Below are 24,397 nucleotides of genomic sequence, written 5' to 3'. Positions count from 1 at the left end.
AACGTTTTGCTGCCCTGAGACATGTACGATCTTAAACTGGTATTGTTGCAGAGCAAGAGTCCATCTAGCCAGTCTGGGGTGTAACAGTTTACACGTTTGTAAAAACGTTAATGATTGGTGATCGCAATATACGATAGTCTTCGACCCATATAAATAATAATGAAATTTTCTAAATCCCCAGACGACCGCAAGAGCCTCTAATTCTGTCGTCGTGTACGTTCGTTCACAGTTGGACAAAACACGACTAGCAAACGCAATAGGACAAAAGGTAAGCTGTCCATTTATCTTGCGTACTTGGAAAAGGCACGCTCCAAGACCCACATTTGACGAATCTGTTGACAAGTAGAATTCCTCTTGCATGTCCGGATGGTACAAAAGCGGTGCATTTACTAATTGCTTCTTTATCTCTTCAAATGCTTCTTGACACTCTAATGTCCAGAGCCAGGGCACATCCTTCTTCAGCAAACTATTCAGAGCTGCTGCATTCATGGCCTGATTCGTTATAAATTTTCTAAAAAATGAGGCAAGACCCATAAACCCTTTTAATTGCCTCCTATTTCTCGGTGTTGGAAACTTACTAATCGCAATTAGCTTCTCCTTGGTCGGTAAAATTCCCTTTGCGTCAATTATATGTCCCAGGAACTTGATTCTGTTTAGTGCAAAATGGGATTTCTGTAGGTTAGCAGTTATTCCCATGGTTTTGAACATGTCCAACACCCGACTCAGTAAGGTAATATGCTCCTCCCAGGTCTTCGATGCAATAAGCATATCATCAACAAATACTGTTATCCTGCTTCTTAGTTCTGGTCCTAGAGCATAATCTAGAGCTGCTATAAAGACTCCAGCACTAATGTTGAGTCCAAAAGGAACTACAGTAAATTGGTAACTTCTTCCGGCATAAATGAAAGCTGTATATTTCCTTGATAACTCATCCAGCTCCGCAAATCGATGCTCGTCAAATATTGGACATCCTGGAACCGTTGTATCAGTTCGTCTATGTTTTCCGGATGTGTTCTCACTGGAATTATGATTTTATTTATTTCCCTGGCGTCGAGTACCAGTCTCACAGTTCCATTTGCTTTTGGCACGACCAACAATGGGGAGCAGTATGGGCTTGTAGAGGGTTCGATCAAACCCCATTTCAACATGCGATCTATTTCTTTTTGAACTTGAGCCTTTAACCTCCAGGGAACAGGATAGAAAGTTCTACAATACGTTTCGTGTGGCTTAACGTAGAGATGGCATATGTATCCCTTAATAACTCCTGGCCTTTCGTCAAACACGTTTTCATACACTAATAATAATTCTTTGAGCTGCTTGTTCTGCTCTTCAATAATGCAGTCGGATTCCTTTAACTTCTCATACACTAATTGACCGAAGTCTCCTTTTGCTTGGAACTCATTATTCACGTGCTGCTTAGAATTTTGTGCAGTCCTGATTACTTGCACACTGATCCCACTATTATATTTTCTGGTAAGGCTTTCCTTTTTCAACAAGTCCAACTCAATTTCTTGTTTATTTACATTTAACCAAATTTTTCCTGTTTTAAAATCTATTCTGCATCCGTATTGACATAGGCTGTCGACTCCTGTAATGCAGTCTACCACCAAATTTTTTACAACAAGGAATGTGCTTAATATTGCTACATTTCCGACTTCTACACTAAGTAGTGACTGCACTTTTACATTAGCCGAATGAGCCCCAACGGCGCCTATTATTCTGCAATTTTGAACTGGAAAAATTGGTACTCGTCGTATATTTCTGATCTTGTTGAATAGAGCCTCCGAAATAACATTTGTGGTTGCCGCTGTGTCTAAAACCGCCACTATAGGTACAGTCTCCAAAATGACTTGCACTTCGGCTACTGCCACCTGTTCCTTATCCTCATCTTGGAGTTCTAAGTCCTCGGTCAATTCATCTGCCAGTAATCGTCCATCATTATACATTAGCATGGGTACACATATCCTGTTGCCCCTCAACCAATTGTTGACCGCTCCTCCGGGGCACGAGTGGGTCCTTACAAGTTTGTTGGATTTTGATTCGCCTGGTGGTTGACATCGTCCGTCACTTCGGTAATTACCGGTTGATTCGTAGATGTCCGTCCCCACTGATGTTGGTTATTTGAATCTATTCCCCCCGGTTGATTCCACTTTCTATTATCGTTATTGTTCCAGGCTTGCGGTCTGAAATTCCTTTCGTTCCCCCATACGGGATTGTATCTTTTCCCATTCCTGTCGTTCCTTGGATAGCCCCTCGCAAGACCATTGCCGGTATTATTATTGAGATTTTGAGGGGTTTCTCCACTATTTATCGATCTCTGTGCGTTCCCTTGCCTACCATTTGGCGGAGGTTCTATCTCCCTATATTGGAATCTGTTGTTACGGGCTTTCTGGTTGTTCTCTTCTATAATGTCTATATGATCTAACGTCGTGAGGAACGACTCCAGGTCTTTATCGTTGCCGTAAATTAATTGATTCCGGATGTTAGTTGGTAATCTTGCCTTAAGTATGTTTATTATATCTGGCAAAGGCATAGGTCTGTCCCAATATCTAGTTTTATTTATATATTTTTCAAAATACTTCCTAAGGCTTCCTTTTGAAAAAGAGAAAGGCTCTGGGTAGAGCACCTCCTGCCTTAGGCGTTCCTGTACCCCTTCTGACCAGAATTTTGCTAAAAACGCTTTCTCAAAATCGTCATAGGTCGAGCAAACAGAAGTCATGTCGGAGGCCCAGATCGCCCCCGAACCTTGTATATACCCCATAACGAAACTGATCTTCTGCCACTCCGACCAATTTCTGGGTAGCACTCCTCTAAAACTCCAGATAAAAACAATCGGATGGACCCCCCTTTTGTCAGTGTTAAAAATCTGGAATTGCCGATGCTTTATCATTTTTTCTTCGGCATGGCAAAGGCTTTCGTAATCTCCGTCAGATAAAACTTCACGCGAACAACTAGCTCGTGGCAATTTAATATTCGAGTTACTCACACAAGTCGGTATTGTGTGCGAATGTGCAGTAACTGGCTCTATCGTCGCTGCCGACTTCTGCTGCTGGCCTGTATTCATTTGTTCTGAGCCTTGTGAAACGCGTATCGACTCTGCTATCATTTGTTTCCAATGCTCGAAATCAGCCCCTAACTGCTGTCGCACTTCCTCAAGTCCTTTCGCAAACAAATTCTCTTCCTGTTTGCCACATAGACTCTGGAATGCTGCTTTAACATTTTGCTCAACGTTTTCACACATTAGCCTTTTGTTTTCTAATGTGATTTCGGATAATTTACCCGTTATTACATTAATCTGGTGATCTATAATGTCTTGACGTTCTGTCAGATGTTCCACACTTTCCTTTAGGTTCGTCTGGGTACGTGCCAATTCAGGAAGTTGCGCAATTGCACATGACATGGCATCTTGCTTTTGTACTAATTGCGGAACCATTTCCACCTGTTCCCGTACGGTATCTATCTTAATAGCCACATACTCCTTCATTTCTACACGTACGCGTTGAGTAGATTCCTCACATTGAGCTTTAACCAATTCTATTTGTGCAGTTAATTTTCGTTCCGTCTCTTCGGCCTGATCTTTAAGTTCCTTTGTCTTCGCCTCTATCCGCTGCTCTAATTCGGAAAAACTGTCGTGTAACTGCTGCTTAATCTCAGCTTTCAGATTTTCCTGTCCCTCCGTAACTGAGGCTAATTTCGCGTTCAAATCATTTTGGCCCTCAGTAACTGAGGCTAACTTCGAATTAATGTCAATTTTCAGATTTTCTTGCCCTTCAGTAACTGAGGCTAATTTTGTATTCAAATGGTTTTGCCCTTCAGTAACTGAGGCTAATTTTGTATTCAAATGATTTTGCCCTTCAGTAACTGAGGCTAATTTCGCGTTAATGTCGGTTTTCATATTATTCATACTCTCGGTTATCATTTGCATCTGTCTCATGATAATTACTAATGGATCTAATCCATGTTGCATACCTGCTGTTACATCTCCAGCTGTGTCTACAGGGCGTTCTATTGCGCTATCTGTAGCGATCGGTTCTACAACACTTCTTACTACATCATTATCATCAGTGCTAACAGCTGAAGGCTGTTGCGTGTTGCTCTGCTCTGCTTGACTCATCTTAAACATTGCCCTAGTTAAAACCATATAAATGTCCTACAGTCAATATGTATATATCTCTCCCTTCACACAAGAATACTTCTGTGTTTACTTTTTTATAGTACTTATACAGGCAAATGCAACTAGGGCAGGTCAATCAAAATACATCTGGCATGAACACAATTAGTAAATGCTCAACTCTACGTCTACTTCCTCAATACTAGCAAGCTTTAATAAAAAATTATAGATCTGGCCTTTATATTTCCGCGCCCAGCGTGCTGCTTTTATTTGTAGCTGTACTTAATTTGGCTGCGAGTATTTCTTCTCTTTTCCAAGTTAAGTTGTCTCGTCATAGTTCACATGAAACAGAGAACAAAATTATTTTAACACCGTCCAAAAACGTGTCCTGTCACAGATTGGCCATTATAATGAATTCTACTCTGTAAATGATGAAAGTCTATATGAATGCAGCTTGCCGCTAACTTGGTGTAATGTTTTGTCTGTACAGAAGTGTATCTGTCGCCTTTATCGCTCTTTCACCCTCACACATAAATCGGTACAATAAAGTCAGGGCTTCGTGTTTTCTTATTAGGCTGATCCGTGAAAAGACAGACAAACAATTATGCTAATGGAGGATTCTGAGTAATTTCTCGAATTCCATTCACTCTCTCTCTCTCTCTCTCTCTCTCTCTCTCTCTCTCTCTCTCTCTCTCTCTGTCCTTTATCTGTGTACAGTTTAAATATATTAATTACGTGAAATCAGCCTAGTAGAATCTCTGGTGGGGCCCTTCGTCTTAATATTCAGCGGCTGGCTTGCTAGAAAAGATCTTTGCATTTGTTATTATTATTAAGCGCTGCATTCAGTTGGGAAAATCGATCGTTTGAACAATTCGTTCAGTTTACGACAGATCTAAAATTTCAGATGTGGACGAAGCCTTTTTGGACGATTTCAAAAAACTCAGAGATTGCAGGCTCTCTTCGTCACAGCTGAAACTTCCCAATTAATTACAGGGCCCAGACAATCATCAATGGTTCAGACAGAGAACTCATTCGTCATTCACTCTAGAATAAAATGGTCACAAACCTTATTTCTGAGGAAAATTGTATATTGAATCCATTTCCGTACATGTTCCGTTTTCTGTTGGTTCCAAGTCTCATGTAATTTTCTTTTACAGTTTTTTTTTTTTTTCTTTATCTATCACGCTAGCGGCACAAACTTTCCTAGCTCGCTTTAGCGCGAAGAAGAGTAAATAAATCTCCTTTAGCAATCCGACAATCTTCCAACCGATACTTCCGAAGCTGTTCCTCTCTCTCTCTCTCTCTCTCTCTCTCTCTCTCTCTCTCTCTCTCTCTCTATAATAACCATGGAGCATACATTTCTGTACCTCTGTTGTTCCAAAGAATAAACGTACTAGAAAAATACCTTGGCGTCGACGAGCTGTCGGCGCATATATTACTAGAAAATCTGATCAGATACTTTTCAAACGTAAATACATGTGGATGATTTGGTTGACCATTATTAATTATTGCGTGGTAGAGGGTAATTTTCCGTGGGGAGATTACAATCGGTAACCACAATCCAGTCCAAATCCAGAAGCAGACTTGTCAGTGAAGTACAAGCTTAACATTGAAAGCACATTTATAAGGAACTATTTTTTTTAACCTAATGCATGTCTGCCTTTACACATTTTCCCTCTCTTAATGCTTCTTCCAGTAAGTATTCCTGTATGTTGCAACACATGTCTGGCTAACTTGTTTCTTTTCCTTGTAAATACGAGGGCCGTTCAGAAAGTAACCTCCGGTTGATTTAAAAAAATACACCAAGTTAAATGAAAATATTTTAATATATACATCTTACAACTACATCTTTGCACTATTTTTCTACATAGTCTCCATAGCGATTGAGGCACTCATCGTATCTCTTCACAAGCTTTGAAATTCCTTCTGCATAAAAATCACCCGCTTGTGCCTGGAGCCAGCCTGTGACCGCATCTTTGAGCTCTTCGTCGTCATCAAACCGCTGTGACCCGAGCCATTTCTTCAAATGCATGAAGAGGTGATAATCACTTGGCACCAGGTCTGGGCTGTAAGGTGGATGGTTGATAACGTCCCACTTGAAGGACTCTGCGAGCAGAGTGTGGACGGGCGTTATCGTGCAAAAAAACGATACCGGAAGTCAGCATACCACGGCGTTTGTTCTGTATAGCCCGTCGTAACTTTTTTATTGTTTCACAGTACACGTCTTGATTAATGGTCGTACCACGTTCCATGAATTCAACCAACAACACCCCTTTGGCATCCCAAAACACTGTTGCCATCAGTTTTCTGGCAGAAAAATCTTGCGAGGCTTTTCTTGGTTTGGTAGGCGAATTTGAATGTGCCCACATCTTTGATTGTTCTTTTGTCTCAGGGTTCACGTACTTAATCCAGGTTTCGTCACCGGTCACGATTCTGTTTAACAATGGTTCTCCTTCGTCCTCATAACGTGACAGAAAGTCTAATGCAGAGGCCATTCTTTGAGTTTTGTGGTGGTCGGTAAGAATTTTGGGCACCCATCGTGCACAGAACTTACGGTAACCCAATCTTGCTGTCACTATCTCGTACAAGAGAGTCTTAGAAATCTGTGGAAAACCAGTAGACAACTCCGACATTGAGAAACGTCGATTTTCACGAACTTTTGCATCAACTGTCTGAACGAGTTCGTCAGTCACCAATGATGGTCTACCAGTCCTCTCTTCATCATGAACGTTTTCTCGTCCACTTTTAAATAAACGTACCCATTCACTGACAACTCCTTCACTCATAACTCTTGGTCCGTACACGGCACAAAGCTCACGGTGAATAGCTGCTGCAGAATATCCTTTGGCTGTAAAAAACCTTATGAAAGCACGCACTTCACATTTGGCGGGGTTTTCTATTGCAGCACACATTTCAAACTGCCACAAAAACTAAACTAGCGCAGGTACGACGTTCACTCGACCACGGCTTGATGCCGACTGACCTGTAGAGTGCGTGAACGCACAGATGGCGTCGCTACTCCCCCCACAACCCGCACTCTGACCAATCGGAGGTTACTTTCTGAACCGCCCTCGTACTTATTTTCTCTTCTATTCTTTCAGTATGTCTTCATTTCATGTTGTGTAACTCCCCTTTTAGTTTTTAAGATCCTTCTATAGCACAGTATTTCAGATCGTTTTAGTTTCTATTCCTTCTCCAGTTTTTTAATGATCAGTATTTCAGACCCATACAATGACTGCCCCAGAATTTTTTTCTTTCAGTTAATTGTCAGTTTTTAACTTCACTGCAACTAATTGTGCTTGAATCTTATTGCCTTTTATAGGAATAAACTTCGTCTGAAGAGTATATTACTTGCCACATTATACACAGGCCTCTGTCCTTAGCACTCTGTTATGAATTTTCATGTAATATTTCAAGAAATTAGCATCATCTTCTTTGTCAGTAGCAGTTGGTCACTTTGTCATGGGTGACTACCATTGCAACTGTGCATGCCTCCTTAATTTCGCAGTAGTTTTGCTGGTCTATCACATCAACATCTCAAGGAGAGGGCAGGATTGTCATGTGTAAAACACAGAATGAGTTAATGAACAAGCATGTTGTGTGTGTGTGTGTGTGTGTGTGTGTGTGTGTGTGTGTGTGTGTGTGTGTGTGTGTGTGTCCCTTCCCCGCCCCCCAGAGCTCCACTTCTCATCCCCCTGCTTTCTGAGCCAAGAATATTGCACTCAGTGCCCAGTTGATATTTCCAAACATAGAGCCATACATATCCATCATCTTCATTGAAATGAATGGCAATTTCACCTTCTGTATTACAGAAAACTTTTAAGTAAATGTAAAATGTGATTTATTAGTCTTGTTACTTACTTTGTCCAGATCATAAGATCTGTTGTACAGGAGGCACATCAAGTTTAGTGAAAATATAATGTATAATGATTTACAGAAATTCTTTTTACACAGATTTTAGGAATAATGCCAATAAATACAACACTAAAATATTTACTATAAATTACCAATTTCCTTTGTTGTACACAGACAGCACTGCAATATTAGCTATAGATTTTTATTATTCAAAGTGTCAGACTGTCTTCCATGAATTCTTCAATGGTGTAGTAACATTTCTCTATTAAAATATTGTGGAGTAAACTTTTCAGTGAACCAAGGTCCATTGTTAATATGTTTCTTCCTTTTAATTTCTTATATATTCTTAGCCCCATGTACAGTGGTGTCTGAGCATAAAGCTTTTAAGTGATGCGAAGGAAATTTGATATTTTGCTTGTGACGAGTACCATAGCTATGCTTAAAACAGAACTTTTCAAGATTATGTTGATTATCATACACAAAAATCAAAATTTCAAAAATGTACAATGGAGTAATTGTTAGTATTTTTAATTTCTTGAACAAGGCAACATGAAACATTTTTGTGGGCAGCACACATGTTTTTAACTATTTTCTTCTGAAGAATTAGTAGCCTTGTACTGCTTCTAGAGTTTCCCCAGGAAATTATCCCATACCAAATAACAGATTCACAATAACTGTGGTAGACTGTCTTTCTTGTGTCCATATGAGTGGCACCAGATAAAATAAACGTAGCAAAAGCTAGGGAATTTGATTTATTTGCCAAGAAGTCCATATGTGTCTTCCTTTGTAAACTTTTATCAAGCTTTAGGCCAAGGAATTTCACATGGCTCACTTCTGTCATCATTTGATTATTATGGCTATTTGTACAGGACATGTTGCTGACAATTTAGAGACAAATTGCATTATCTGGGTCTTAGTGACATTGAGCTTTAGTCCATTTTTATGGAACTAGGATTCCAGTTTCACAAGAACGTTTTCTATACCATCTGGAATCTTTTCTGTTATATCATTTTCCATCAGGACTGAGGTGTCATCTGCGAACAAGACTGAATGAGCATCAATATTTAATGGTAAATCATATATATACAACAAGAATAGGTAAGGACCCAGTATTGAACCCTATGGTGTTGGGAAATTGTTTTCCATTTGGAGTGGTGCTTAACTGGATTTGATGTTAAAATATCTCTTTGGTTCCTCTCTGTCAGGTAAGAGTTGAACAACTGTAATGCAGTAGTCTTCAGTCCAATAGCTCTTCAGGTGGTGAAGTAATAATGAGTGATTCACCGAGTCAAAGGCTTTTGTTAGATCACAGAATATTCCTGAGACTTTTGTGCCATGGTCTACTGAGGAGCTTATTTTTCTGTAAATTCTTTGGTGGTATTTCTTGTGACTTGGCAAGACAGCCAAACCACTATGAGAGGAAGCCGAAAGGCATGCGTTTAAGCTCATGCAGGCTGGCGTGAGGTCTGGAACAGTTAAAGGAGTTGAGTCTAGTAAAAAAAGTACGTAGCTTCTGGAATACTTAACTTTAATCCATAATTGGCGAACATCGGTCTGACGGCACATGCATCACAAGATAAATAGCAAATGATAATGGCGCCTTGCTAGGTCGTAGCAAATGACGTAGCTGAAGGCTATGCTAACTATCGTCTCGGCTAATGAGAGCGTAATTTGTCAGTGAACCATCGCTAGCAAAGTCGGCTGTACAACTGGGGCGAGTGCTAGGAAGTCTCTCTAGACCTGCCGTGTGGTGGCTCGGTCTGCAATCACTGACAGTGGCGACACGCGGGTTCGACGTATACTAATGGACCGCGGCCGATTTAAAGGCTACCACCTAGCAAGTGTGGTGTCTGGCGGTGACACCACAGTATTTATGGTGCTTTTTCCTCATTGAAAACCAAACTGATATTTACAAATAAAGTCATTTAGTGCAAGGAAATTTTTTCAGTTGTTTTGCCACAAGTTTTTCAGATATTTTAGAAAAAAAACATATCTTCTGGTGATCTCTTTTTAAATAATGGCTTAATCTCTGCATACTTTAGGACATCTGGGAAAGACCCATGTTCAAAGGACTGGTTTACAATAGTCACTGGGTATGAAATAATATGGCGTACTGCTTTGATTACCATGGAAGGTATTCCATCCCATCCAGTTGAAATTTTTTTTTTTACATCATTCTGAGTGTTTTTTCTGATTTTTATTTTTATTTTTTTAACAAATGTTTTGTATGTCATCTCTATGCCTGAAAATCATATTGTCCTGATGGGCTGTCATGTCTATGTCAGATTTTGCTGTATTGACAAAGAAATCATTGAAGCAGTTTGACATTTGAACATGATTTACAATAATATCACCCTGAAACCTAATTTGAGAAATGTCTTGACTTTTAACATTTATTCCCAACTCTGATTTCACAACAGACCAGACTGCCTTTGTTTTATTTCTTTGTTTGTTTATGAATATACTATTTGCCTTTTTTTCCTGCCAGCATCACTTTTTTGAATATAGTCTTATAGCACTTAACATGTGTTACAAAATTAGGGTTTCTATTTACTTTGAGCTCATTGTGTAGCTGTCTCTTTCTGGCACTTGAAAAAATGTTTATGCCTGGTGTAATCCAATTTCGTTTATTCCTGACACTCTTTTGGAAAGATTGTGGGGGAAATGTTTCATGGGATACAAATAAATAAATAAATAAATAAAATAAATATATATATATATATATTTTTGAATCACAGTGGTCTAAAGGCCAGGTTGTAACACTTATCACAAAACAACTCAAATTAAGATTCAGATTTTAGTTTCTCGTTTTGGGGAGCTCTATAAACAACGCTGAGTGACCAGATGTCCCTAGATCTAGGCAAAACTACCTTGTATCATCAAACTGATAATTTGTAATAATATTATCCATGCAGGGTGCTGAGTGGAAGTTTTTTCTAGTGCACATAGTAAAGTTTAACTTGAAACTAGATTTTTGGATTAAATCGCAAAATTTATCAATCTCACTGCTTTCAATTAATGTATTTAAGTTGATGTCTCCTACAATCACAATCTTTTTCTTGCTTTCTTTTTTAAGTTTATCTAAGAAATATGAAATGTTTCTAAGAGCAATTTAGTAGCAGAACTCCCAGGAATTCTACGAATTGGTATTATCACAGTATTTAAATCACACAACTATACACAACAGCTTTCAAAAATACATTCTTCATTTAGATAACTAAAATCTTCTTTCACTTTAAAGTTTAAGGAGGCATGCAGTAAGATACAGGAGCCCCCACGAGATTTGTTTTTTCTACAAAAGCTGCTGGAAAGTTTGAAATTACTAATTTTATTCAGAACGTCTATGCATTCTTTTGTGAGCTAGAGTTTGTTTAAGCAGACTATCTTCATGTTTGCCAGTTCAGAAAGTATAACTTGTAGTTCATCAATTTTAGAGTAACCTGGATTTGGATGTTTTTCTGCCAAACTGTTTCTATTTAGATGCATCATGATAGAATTTTTGAGGTTGTTTATACTTTGAAGAGCCTCACATGTTCCATTATATTTACAGTTTGCAGTTTGGATCACCACTTCTGTTTTCTCACCCCTTTCGAAAGTTTTCAGTTTCCGTTGCTTTTAATGATTCTGCGAATGTCTACAATCATTTTGCTCAAAGTCATTGAACATAACCTATTCAAGTGTAGTCCATTATTTCCCAGACACTTACTACTTACAAATTTATTTGAGTGTACAAAAATTACACCCAGCTTGTCATTCTCTTCCCTGATTCCACTGTTTATCTTTTTTATGTATGTATCACTTACTGACCTTCTGTATAAAATTGCACTAATGACAGTATTTGAATTTGCAAACACACTTTTTGCTGAGCGGATCAAGTTCCATGTTTCACTGATTATTTCTTCCTTACTGCTGTTCTGGATGGAATTTGTTCCGGCATGAATGAAAACACTTTCGTATTTGTCCTTTTTTTTCATTTTCACTTTCAGTTTATCTTTGTTTATTTAGAATATTTTGAAAGTGTCTGCTGATCTGATGCGATCAGATTCTGGGATGAACATCGATTTCACAGCTTGGAGCTGTAACATTTTTCAGTATGGAGTCGCCAACAACGAGAAAGTCCCTTTTTTCAATCGGTTTTGCTGTGGCACTTCCACGTTTGCCTTTTTGTAGGTCACTGTTTCCCATTTATATTTGTTTACAGATAGTCCAGTGGGTGGGTTTTTGATCACATTTCACACACCATATGTATTTTGAAGGTTTTCTTTCATACTTGATTGGTGTTTTTCAGAAATCTTGGATTCTGTTTCACTTATTTCCGTTTCATGGATATCACACACACACACACAAATGTTTTTCTTGAGTTAATCCATCATTTTCTTTCTTTTTAGTCAGTAATTCAGTTTTCAATGTCCTTGTGTAGCTGCTTTATAATTTAGTTTTTTTGTATCTTCTTTTATTTTCATTTCACACGCACATGCCTGTTTTTCCCATATTAATCACTCTTTTTCTTTTTTTATAGTCACTATTTCGATATTTAATGCCTCAATGTCCTTCTGCAGCAACATTGTAATAACTGTACTTACAAGATCGGCTGTTTCAACTCATAAACAAACGTAGCATATCCATGGAATATCCTCAATGATGAATTTTAGGTTCACTTTTGTGCACTTTTCGTGCAACCAGTAATTACACTTGACACACAAAATACCCTTCATCACTCACTTTTCACATTCTCTACATGAAAAACTGTTTGTTTTTTGCTTTTTTTGACAAGAGTGAAACTTTACGTATGAACTAAGATTTTGTGTTCATTGTACAGTAGCAAACTTTTCTAAGTTTCTGATCTTTATGCACCAGTGTTGGTGTGACAGATTAATTCTGTATAACAGATACTACATGGTGTGTCTTAAAATATGAGTATTTGTTTCATGGAATGACCAACAAGGATCATAATTTGTAGTAAACAGTATGTTGAGTTCGATCCATTGGAACGATTATAAGCAGCAGTATTATTGGGTAAGAAAGGTATATAGGAAGACAAAGTTAACAGGAAGATTAGAATTTAATGTCTCTTCGACTCTGACATCAGTAGATGGACAAAATTCAGATTGGGCAAGAATAGATGTGGAAACCAGTCATATCCTTGTTGACTGAACCATTCAAGCATACATGAGAAGTGTTTTAATGGAGTCATGGAAAACCCAGATCAGAACGACTGCAAGAAGTGGTTTCCACTCCTCACAGATAAAAGCCTTTTCTCGTAAGCATTGCTCCACTTTACACATTAAGAAATGATATTTTCCCTGGAAAGGGTGAGAGGCAAATTGAGGAAGTTTCAAAAGGCAAGGCAGGTCACTCAGAGCCCAGTATAATAGGAACTTATCTGCAGTGAGGACATGGGTAGGCAAAGATGAAGGATGAGTGCCAGAGAGAATAGGACAGAATTTGACACCTTTCCCTTAACCTTTCTCTACCCATGTTCTCACTACAGATGAGGCCCTCTTATAAAGGGCTCTCAGTGACCTGCCTTGCCTTTTCAACATTCCTCAACTTATGTTTCTCTCCTCCCAAGGAAAGCACCAATAGCTCTGAAAGCTAGGATAGTGTCTTCATATTTACTTTTATACATATCTGTCAGCAGTACTAATTAACATATTGTCTCCTGAAAGTAAGTACTGTCCAAAACTTCTATTTCATGTTTATTAGTTTCCTCAATTGAATTTTTCTTTTATACAAAAAAGGATGAAAAAATATTTCTTTTGAATCCAGGTAAGCAGGCACATGAGATGTGGGTAAAGGCAGTTGAGTCTCCAGAGGCAGCTTTTTTATTCTGCTCAGATGAGTCTTTGTTTAAAATTTTGCCACTGAGCAATCGGTGATCAAGAAAAAGAAAAGAAAACATGTTTACATCTGACAATATGTACCCTATACTAATTAAGGAGGAAATGGCAGATAGCAATACAGCGAGAACAAAAATAGAACAAAGATATTTTGTACATTATTGAGTGTCTCTCAGTCCAAAGCTATGTTTGTGGCTATGTTAATTACTGTCATTGTTGTGGCTCATAGTGATAACTTTAAAATTCTGAATTTTGTTACAAGTAAGTGTATGAACATATTCATCAGGGTTAAATGCGTGTTGTTGGTACTCCATGTTAAATTTATGGAATGGTCTAAATTAACAATTCGTATCTTAATTTTTTTCTTTGAACTGCTGTAACAATCTTCAGATGTGTATGTGGTTCTTCTTCAGGTTTGACCCATGGTCTTTACTAATGGCATTCAAGAAAAAAGCAATTTCAGCAGGGGCAGAATATGTAACAGCAGAGGCTATTGGATTTGAATTTAGAAAAATGCCAGACATGTTGATAGAAGGTGTTGAGCCTGGAACCTATGAAACAATAGACAGAGTTTTGGTATGTAAGAAGTTTTTTATTGCTCAAATGTCTTTTTATCTGTTCTTACTACATTATTGTTTCTATTTTCAGGTAAAAACTGAAAATGGTGAAGTTAGACCCATTAAGTTTGGGATTGCAGTGATAGCTGCTGGTGCAAATTCAAAAAAAGTTGCAGAAATGGCGAGAATAGGTAAAGGTTCTGGGTACCTTAGAGTTCCTTTGCCTATTGAACCACGGTATGTCGTTTACTATGAACCCACTTGTTAACAAACTGAAGAGCCAAAGAAACTGGTACACATGCCTAATATCGTGAAGGGCCCACACAAGCATGCAGAAGTGCCACAACATGACATGGCATGGGTTAGACTAATGTCTGAAGTAGTGTCCAGAAGATTTCGAGAGGATGGAGATTTCTTCTGAACAGCATGTTGCAAGGCATCCCAGATACATCCAATAATGTTCACGTCTGGGGAGTTTGGTGGCCTGCAGAAGTGTTTAAACTCAGAAAAGCATTCCTGGAGCCACTCTGTAGCAATTCTGGATGTTTGAGGTGTTGCATTGTCCTGCTGGAATTGCCCGAGTCCATTGGAATGCACAATGGACATGAATGGATGCAGATGATCAGACAGGATGCTTACGTATGTGTCACCTGTCAGAGTTGTATATAGACATGTCAGAGGTCCCATATGACACCAACTGCACACGCCCCACACCCTTACAGAGCCTCCTCCATCTTGAACAGTCCACTGCTGACATGCAGGATCCACAGATTCATGCAGCTATGTTAGAGATTTGATGTTTTACCGGTTTTACCGGATTCTTGATGTTCACGGTACAGTGAAATGGTCGTATTGGAAAATCCCCACTTTATTGCTACCTTGGAGATACTGCGACCCATCATTCGTGCGCCGACTAGAACACCACATTCAAACTCACTAAAATCTTGATAACCTGCCATTGTAGCAGCAGTTACAGATTTAACAACTGTGCCAGACACTTGTAGTATTATGTAGGCATTGCCAACCACAGTGCCATTTTCTGCCTGTTTACATGTCTCTGTATATGAATATGCAAGCCTATACCAGTTTCTTTGGCACTTCAGTGTAGCATACCACATCTTTATGAATGTATAAGAAAGACCATATGAATATTTATGAGTGTATAAGAAAGACAATATGGAAGTACTGCCTTCATTTATGCAGTCATCTGTTGCCTTGCGCTGTCCTCCTTAGGAAAAGAATAGTTCTACTTTTTGACCTTTATTTTTTCTGCTATGTAATTATTTCTGTCTTTTGAAGGAAATTGGTAGAATATTGTGTCTTACAGCTCACTGCATTGATACCAGTGGTCATCACTTTGAACACCTTGTGTAAATGGACATTCATGCCACCTTCTTGACCTTCGTTGACCTTCAAAGACCATACTGTTACACATCGTTGGATTTGTATTGATAGCAGCTATCAGAAAATAAATACCAAACTATAGCATCCCATTTAAAAAAAACAAAGTTGACCTCCATATCTCTGGATGTGACCCCATCTACCAACAAAAAACCAATGTCATATTATGGCCCCCATTGTCCCATGCAACATTTGACCCACAAACTTTTCAGCTACTATCATACTTTTGGAGTTGTTCTAGGTGGCAACAGTTAGTGACTGTATATTTCCTTGACGGTCTTCATCCTGTTACTGAGAGGTCCTCCTTATGACATCCATGCAAGTTTGGAAGCTCTGAGCCATGCTTGTTGTGACATTACAGCTGCTTGGTGACTAACTTCAAATGCTGCATGCCACACAAGGAGCATCTTAAATAAATATCACTACCGGGCCAGAGCGGAGAGTGGGGAGAGTCACGTGAGGCACACAACAGCTGCCGCCAGTCAATGTAAATCCGTGGCCACCTGCAGGGATATCACTCACGAATTATTACTGTGACAAATGAAACAAATAAAGGAGAATGTACATGTGCCACATAATTTTATTAGCTTAGTGTTGTATGCCTCTACATTCTTATTAATTTGTGAACTGTTATACAATAAAAGGTGTCACTGAAGTGTGGGATTCTCGGTTATCTTGTACTTTTTGCCCTTTACAATTGTGTCTATGTTCGGAGTAATTGTTCTTGTGCATTGTTAGCGCAGCGTGCAGTTTAAATTTCAATCAGACAATGCGTTTCTCAGGCGCGTCTTGTTACATTTCATTGCAGAGAACAGTTGTTTACAAACATACGTGGAACCGAACTTTGATATTCTTGTAGCCGCCAGTTTGTGCAAGTGAGGAAATCTATCCTGAGGGAAGTGTCTGTAGAATTCGAAAATTTTTTCTTGTTCTGAAAGTTGTCTCTGTATTCTCTGTCACACTGCAGGTCAATAATTTCTAGTTGCAGCTCAGGACGAATCTCTTCAATATTCGCTGAATATGGAGAGGAGAACAGATAAAAATGACTCTCTAGTGCTGTCAGATCTTGAAAGCGTTGATCAAATTCTTCCTTAAGGGCAACTAAACTATGTGAATAACATTCACAGTCTTTGTGAACATCTTGCATGGATGATAATTTAGGAAAATGAGCTAGATTTCCTGTTTCCAGCTGACTCACCCAAAGTGTCAATTTAATTTTAAAAGCTCGTATTCGATCTATGAAATGAGTAATTAGCAGATCTTTACCTTGTAGTGAAATGTTCAAAGCATTCAGACGGCTAAGAATGTGAGATCACATTTCCACGAAGGCTCTTTCAATTCGGGAACACGTTATTTATTTCCATGAACATATTTATCTCATCTAATAGGCAAAAAAATCAATTTAATAATTCGCCACGACTAAGCCAGCGGACCTCGCTGTAATAAGGCAGGCTACCATACTGGCTTTCTACATCCTCAAGAAAGCTTTTAAATTGCTTCCTTATATAATTGGTTGTACGAACAACAACACTCATCACATTTTTTAGAGTGATATTCTTTGCACATAAGTATTCCTGGTGGATGACACAGTGAATGCCCCTTATTTCATTCGGCACGGTCAGTTTTTGCATTTTCTCCTTCAACAGCGCAACGAAATCTGATTTTTTCCCTGTCATCGCTGGTGCACTGTCTGTAGACACTGAAACTAAAGAATTCCACGACAATCCGATATTTTCAACACTACTTAAAATATCACCTCCGGTCGTAGTGTTCTTCATGGCTACTACATCGAGGAGCTCCTCCCTCACCTGAAGATCTCAATAATAAATATGGCAAGCTGTGCTGTTCCAGTGATATCAAAACTTTCATCCAGAGCTAGGGAATACACCATAAAATCTTTACAGATATTTGCAAGCTGGCTCTGGACGTCATCTGCCATGTCCTGTATGCGACGCATAATGGTCATGTTAGATAATGGCACAATCTGAAACTGTTCAACTTGAGATGGACACAAATGTTCCGCTGCAACTACCATTCATTCTTTTATTAAATCGCCATCAGTGAAGGGGAGCAGAGATTTTGCCAAAAGCAAAGCAATTTTGTAACTCACTCTGCCTCAGTTGATTTTTCTTCGTCATCCAGATCTTCTTCGGATAGCTTCCTTTTAAGTTTAATAACTTCCTGTGCACAATCTAGTCCATCACATTTTCCACTTCCGTAGTCTTTCGCGTGGTACGACATATAATGTCGCTGCAAATTAAATTTCCTAAAAGAATTCAGCGTTTTGTGACATACTAAACATTTTGCAACACCCTCTTTTTCTGTAAACATATACAATTCCTCGCAATGGGGGTTGAACTGCGAAAGCATGGTTGGGGTTACACAACGGCGACTTGGCATGATTCTTAACCAGCGAAGCGACTGTTAGAGCTGATCGTAGTACTTTAAACGTTACACAGTCGGCGCGAATTCAATAGGCACGCTGCGGCCCTATTCAAACGTGCGCACGCATTTCCCCTCCCTCCCACCCCTCCGTCCCTACTCTCCTACGCGAGTACTCGCGCTCAAAACCGGCCAGTTGTTAAGCCCTGCACTAATACATAACACCGTTTGCAAAACATGGATGTCAGCCCATATACGTTTATCAGTAAAATGCATGATTACTCATTTCTGTAAGATGATGAGAGTATAGAAAACTTCGGGTTTTGACCTAAAAGGGAAAATTTCTGAATTTAATTATGATAAATTTTGTATTCTCACACCCCATACTTCATGCCCCATATAAATAAGTAAGGCTGTTACTATCTCTTAAATAATTCTAATTCAATGTTTAAATATGATGAATCTTAAACTGTCTTCCTTAAATGTCCTTTTACTTAATCCTTCTTGTTAATTATATTTGCTTTTTAAAAACTACAAATTTCGATTACACAGGGTAAGTATATACATTTTTATATCATCATTTCTTCACTCATAATGTTTCTTTTATTTAATTTTTCCCCAAAAACCACATAACCATATAGGTTTCAATAAAATAGTTCTGTTCATTGAAGTAGTCTGGTTAATGTAAAAATATTTCTATACTTTGAAATCATTTGTTGTAATACAATACTATATATTCATCAAACTCTGCCATTAGATGTCCTTTTTTATATATATTATTATTATTATTATTATTATTATTATTATTATTATTATTACTATTATTATTATTATAACGGTTGTTCCCCTTTAGGAGAGCGATTGAACTTGAATTCATAATTTCATCTTCGGATGTTTTTCTTCTTTGCTTACCAAAACCTCCTCATCCTCTCAGAATGCTCCTTCTTCCGTTCTTCTGTCCATTTTTTACCAGGCTGATGCGATGTTCTTTCCCCAAACTTCACACTTGTGATTTTATGCCGGCACTCAGTGTGATCTTCGAGATTTTTTATGTTGATCTGCTGTAGATCCCTCTGGACTTCTTTCAGCCATTCTGTGCCACATTTACTCCTTGTTATAATATTGAATAATTTCTTTGCAGTTCTGGAGTCTTCCATCCTGTAGATGTGTGTATAAAATTTGGCTCGGCGCTTTCTGATTTCATCTGTTACTATGTTGATCTTTCTATAGAGTTCGTTTTGTGGTCTCTTCATCCAAATGCCATTTTTGTTGATTGGACCGTAAATCTTCCTGAGAATTTTTCTTTCCTCCTTTTCTATTTCCTTAATTTTTGAATGACCATCAATCACCATTGTTTCAGCTGCATAGATTGCTTCTGGAAGAATCACTGTTTGTATAGTGCCTTAATTTTGCGTCTGTCGAAATGCACTTCTTGTTGTAATGCGTCCATGTTAGCTTGTAGGCCTTCTGGAGCTTGGTGATTCTTTGTTCATTGGCAGTTTGGTTTAATCCTGAGGATTGTATAGTTTCACCGAGGTATTTAAAATGGCAGACTTGTGCAATTTTACCATATTTTGTTATTAAAGGGGATTTATTTTCTGGATGCCTTTCCATATATTGGGTTTTTTCATAAGATATCTGTAGTCCGTTTTTTTGTGAAATTTCATGTAGTTTTTCCACTGCGTGAATCACTTCTGTTCTGTTATTGGTGATAATTGCAATATCGTCAGCGAAAGCAAGGCACTTGACTTTAATTCGGTTCTCTTTCTTGATACCAATTTGGATACCCTTTACGTGAGGTTCCCGTTCCCTGATTATCTTTTCTAGAACAATATTGAAAAGGATTGGGGATAGTCCGTTCCCCTGTCGGACTCCAGATTTGATTTTGAAGGGTTCTGATACTTCGCCCATGAATTTCACTTTGGCCGTTGTTCCTATAAGTGTCTGTTCCATGATTTTTCATGTCTTTCGGTCGATCCCAAGTTCTTCCATGATTTTAAACAGGGTTCTACGGTCCACTGAATCATATGCTTTCCTGAAGTCGATGAATGTAACTACTGTGTTTCTGCATTTCCTCATTTGTAATGCTGTCTTTAAGCACCAGGTCTGTTCCGCACATGAGCGTCCTTTTCTGAATCCGGCCTGGTATTCACCAATTAGTGTATCTGCTTGGGATTCTATCCTGTTTAAAAGCGCTTTGGAAAGGATTTTGTAAGTGACTGGGAGCAGGGAAATTCCTCTGTAATTGTTTATGTCTGTCTTGTCGCCCTTTTTGTGTAGCGGGTGAATTAGAGCACATTTCCAGTCCTCTGGTATCTGCTCTGTTATCCATATGTCTGACATTATATGGTGTAATTTCTGCATAAGTATAGGATCGTTTAGTTTCCAGAACTCAGCAATGATCCCATCTTCTCCTGGTGCTTTGTTATTTTTCAACTGCTTGACTATCTCCATAATTTCTTGAAGATCCGGGGCATGCGAGTCTGGGTGTGTGAATACTGGAGAAGAGAAGACAAGTTTTTCTTGAGGTGGTTCGCAGTTGAGGAGGGAACTGAAATATTGGGCTAAGATTTTGCAGTTATTTTTCGTGTTGGTTTCCAAAGAGCCATTGAGTTTCTTGAAGCACAAGCTAGGCGCTTGGTATCCCTGTAAGTTTTCTCTGAAAGTCTTATAAAAATTTCTTGTATTATTTTTGATGAAATCCTGCTGGATTTCAGAGAGTCTGTTGTTGTCATGTCCCCGTTTTTCTTTTCTAATTATTTTTTAGGTCTGTTTTTGAGTTTTAAGAAAGTTCTCCCAGTTTTCTTCAGTTTTGTGACTGCTAAATTTTTTCCATGCAGTTATTCGGTTGTCGACTGCCTCATCACAGGTTGCATTCCACCAGTGATGTTTCCTGTTGCGAGGGGGCTGTCCTAATTTGAGGGCTTCTTGAATTTTCTCTGTTAGTTTCTTCCAGTCTGTTGATTTTTCCTCATTAATTTGCATGATGATTTTTTCTTTGTTGAGTTGCAGATATTCCGGATCTGGTTTGGTACTTTTGGGTGGCCTTTTTAGCATTCTGTTGGGTTGGAATTTTGTTTTTATTTGGAGATGATGATGCTCTGATTCAAAGGCACCTTTGCGGGTTCTGATGTTTTGAATTTCTTTTATGTTTTCTTTGGAAATTGCGACATTATCTATTTAGTACTCACCGTGTCTAAGACTGGGTGACTCCATGTGGTTAATTTATGTGCGGGTTTTTGAAACTGGGTACTCATTATTTTAAGTCCAAAGTTCCTGCAGAAGTCGATTAGCTTTTCACCATTCTTGTTGGTACGTTTGTGTTTGGTGTGGGGTCCAGTGGCATCTCTGAATTTTTTTTCCTTCCCTAATTGTGTGTTAAAATCGTCTACTAAGATTTTCATTTGGTGCCTAGGTACTTTATTTGTTGTTTCTTCTAGTGTTTCCCAGAAATTGTCCACTGTTTCAGGGTAGATTTTATTGTGGTGATTTGTGGGGGCGTGCACATTGATCAGAGTGTATGCTTTATTAGCTGATTTTACTGATAATAGGGAGACTCTTTCATTGGGAGACGTGAAGTCAATAACTGAGTCGAGTACGCAAGTGTGTACGGCGAATCCTGTTCCGAAAAGTGGTAGTTTGTCTCTTACTTTTATGGCAGGTTTGGCCTTGTAGATCCTGTAATTCTCTGTGTTAAAGTGTCCTTCATGTATGAATCTTGTCTCTTGCAGTGCAGTGATTTTCAGGTTAAATTTTATATATATATTCAAGCTTTCGCAACAAACTGTTGCCTCATCAGGAAAGAGGGAAGGAGAGGGAAAGACGAAAGGATGTGGGTTTTAAGGGAGAGGGTAAGGAGTCATTCCAATCCCGGGAGCGGAAAGACTTACCTTAGGGGGAAATTTTTCCTACGTGGAATGTTTCCCTCTATTATAACCATATATATATATATATACAAAGATGATGAGACTTACCAAACAAAAGCGCTGGCAGGTCAATAGACACACAAACAAACACAAACATACACACAAAATTCAAGCTTTCGCAACAAACAGTTGCTTCATCAGGAAAGAGGGAAGGAGAGGGAAAGACGAAAGGATGTGGGTTTTAAGGGAGAGGGTAAGGAGTCATTCCAATCCCGGGAGCGGAAAGACTTACCTTAGGGGAAAAAATGACAGGTATACACTCGCACACTCACACATATATCCATCCGCACATACACAGACACAAGCAGATATATATATATATGGTCTGTGTATGTGCGGTTGGATATGGGTGTGTGTGCGAGTGTATACCTGTCCTTTTTTCCCCCTAAGGTAAGTCTTTCCGCTCCCGGGATTGGAATGACTCCTTACCCTCTCCCTTAAAACCCACTTCCTTTCGTCTTTCCCTCTCCTTCCCTCTTTCCTGATGAAGCAACCGTTGGTTGCGAAAGCTTGAATTTTGTGTGTATGTTTGTGTTTGTTTGCGTGTCTATCGACCTGCCAGTGCTTTCGTTTGGTAAGTCACATCATCTTTGTTTTTAGATATATTTTTCCCATGTGGAATGTTTCCCTCTATTATATCGATATAAAATCCATATAAAATCACACATATAATTCTGAGGCCATGGTATTACTTAACATGAGTGATTATCTCATCTGAGGATGAAGTGTGACTCCTGAGATGATTGACAAAAGGAATAAAGTAAAAAATTACACAGAGCGTACCTAGGAAAGGGGTTCTCATAAAGAAATATTGATGTTGAGAGATGATTTTCTTGGTTAAGTGAATGAAAGAGCCAGTCTGCACGGATTAGAGCAGAGGTTGGCTCAGAGGGTGATGGCTTCAAAAATTGAGGGAAATAGAAAGAAGTAGAAGAAAAATAGAGATACAAGGGATAAAGGAACCTAATGGAAATTACTGAAATTATTAATAATAGTAATTTATCATTACAAATACAGGCCAAATGAGAGAGAAGTATGGTAAAAAGCTAGGAAGGAAACACGATAGGAGCAGAACAGAAAAAAAGCAGGAGAGAGGAAAGGGACAGACAGAGAGGACTAGTAGAGATCCAAACAGCAGGCTGTAAGACTGTAGAATGTGCTGGAACTGTCAGTAATCTTCTCTGTTTCGCTGTACATCTTTTCTGATCTTACTATTTCATATTTTCGTTCTTAACCTTCTTATCTATTTTTACTTGTAAAGGAAACCACTCACCAAATAATAGCAGAGATGTTAAGATGTTGAGAGGACACACACACACACACACACACACACACACACACACACACACACACACACACCTCTCTCTCTATCTCTATCTACACTCTTGTGCACCTATATTTTTTCCAATTCCCATACTTCTTTATTTTCTTAATTAAATTATTTATCTAGTAATTATTTCAAAATGTGAGTGCTCTCTCTTTATTTTATTATTTTATTTTTATTCTCTTTATCTTCAAGGTGAGTAGTACTCTTTTCTTGTAATAATCTTATATTTTGCATTCAGATTCATTGTTTATACATTACATGTTTCTGACAAGTTTGTTGTTATCTCTTAAATGAAAATGTGTTTAAGATTTTTTTACTTATTCTACATCTGCAAGGGCAATTTAATTTAGAATCTGTGTAAGAAACATTAATGTTATTTTTTGTAAATATTTATTATGTGTACTTGTTTTATGGCATGTTTTTCAATTTTGAGGATCTCCTCGTTATTGATCTGTGGAAAAAATGTGTGTCTAATCTAATTTAATTTTCAGAACTTTCCATATCATTGCTCCTAACTTACTCCAATTTTTTTTCTGCATTTTGTCTAACTTCTTTTCGTTATCTTCATTCACCCTGTTCTCTCCACAAATTTTGATCCAGACCTTCCTTTCTGTGGTGTCACCGCCAGACACCACACTTGCTAGGTGGTAGCTTTTAAATCGGCCGCGGTCCATTAGTATACGTCGGACCCGCGTGTCGCCACTGTCAGTGATAGCAGACCGAGCGCCACCACACGGCAGGTCTAGAGAGACGTACTAGCACTCGCCCCAGTTGTACAGCCGACTTTGCAAGGAAAGGTTCACTGACAACTACACTCTCATTTGCCGAGACGATAGTTAGCGTAGCCTTCAGCTACATTTGCTACGACCTAGCAAGGCGCCGTATTCAATTGATGTTTATTATATGAAGCACGTATCATCAAGAGCGACGTTCTACAATTATAAGTATTCCAGAAGCTACGTACTTTTCTTTATAGCATTCATTACGTATCCTGTTTC

At 38.6% G+C, this 24,397-nt stretch overlaps 1 protein-coding gene across 1 annotated transcript in view; it reads left to right on the top strand.

Moving 5' to 3' along the window:
• Positions 1 to 24,397, top strand: part of LOC124795082 (FAD-dependent oxidoreductase domain-containing protein 1-like) — a 94,653-nt gene that overhangs the window by 25,271 nt on the left and 44,985 nt on the right. The window contains exons 4-5 of the mRNA XM_047258901.1: positions 14,220 to 14,382; positions 14,455 to 14,600. Of these exons, the coding sequence (XP_047114857.1) occupies positions 14,220 to 14,382; positions 14,455 to 14,600 (309 nt within the window). The remainder of the gene's footprint in view (positions 1 to 14,219; positions 14,383 to 14,454; positions 14,601 to 24,397) is intronic.

Source organism: Schistocerca piceifrons, chromosome 4, assembly GCF_021461385.2.
Source record: "Schistocerca piceifrons isolate TAMUIC-IGC-003096 chromosome 4, iqSchPice1.1, whole genome shotgun sequence".
Taxonomy (NCBI): Eukaryota; Metazoa; Arthropoda; class Insecta; order Orthoptera; family Acrididae; genus Schistocerca; species Schistocerca piceifrons.
Note: the sequence above shows the minus strand (reverse complement) of the source record. Positions and strands in the feature narration are given on the sequence as shown.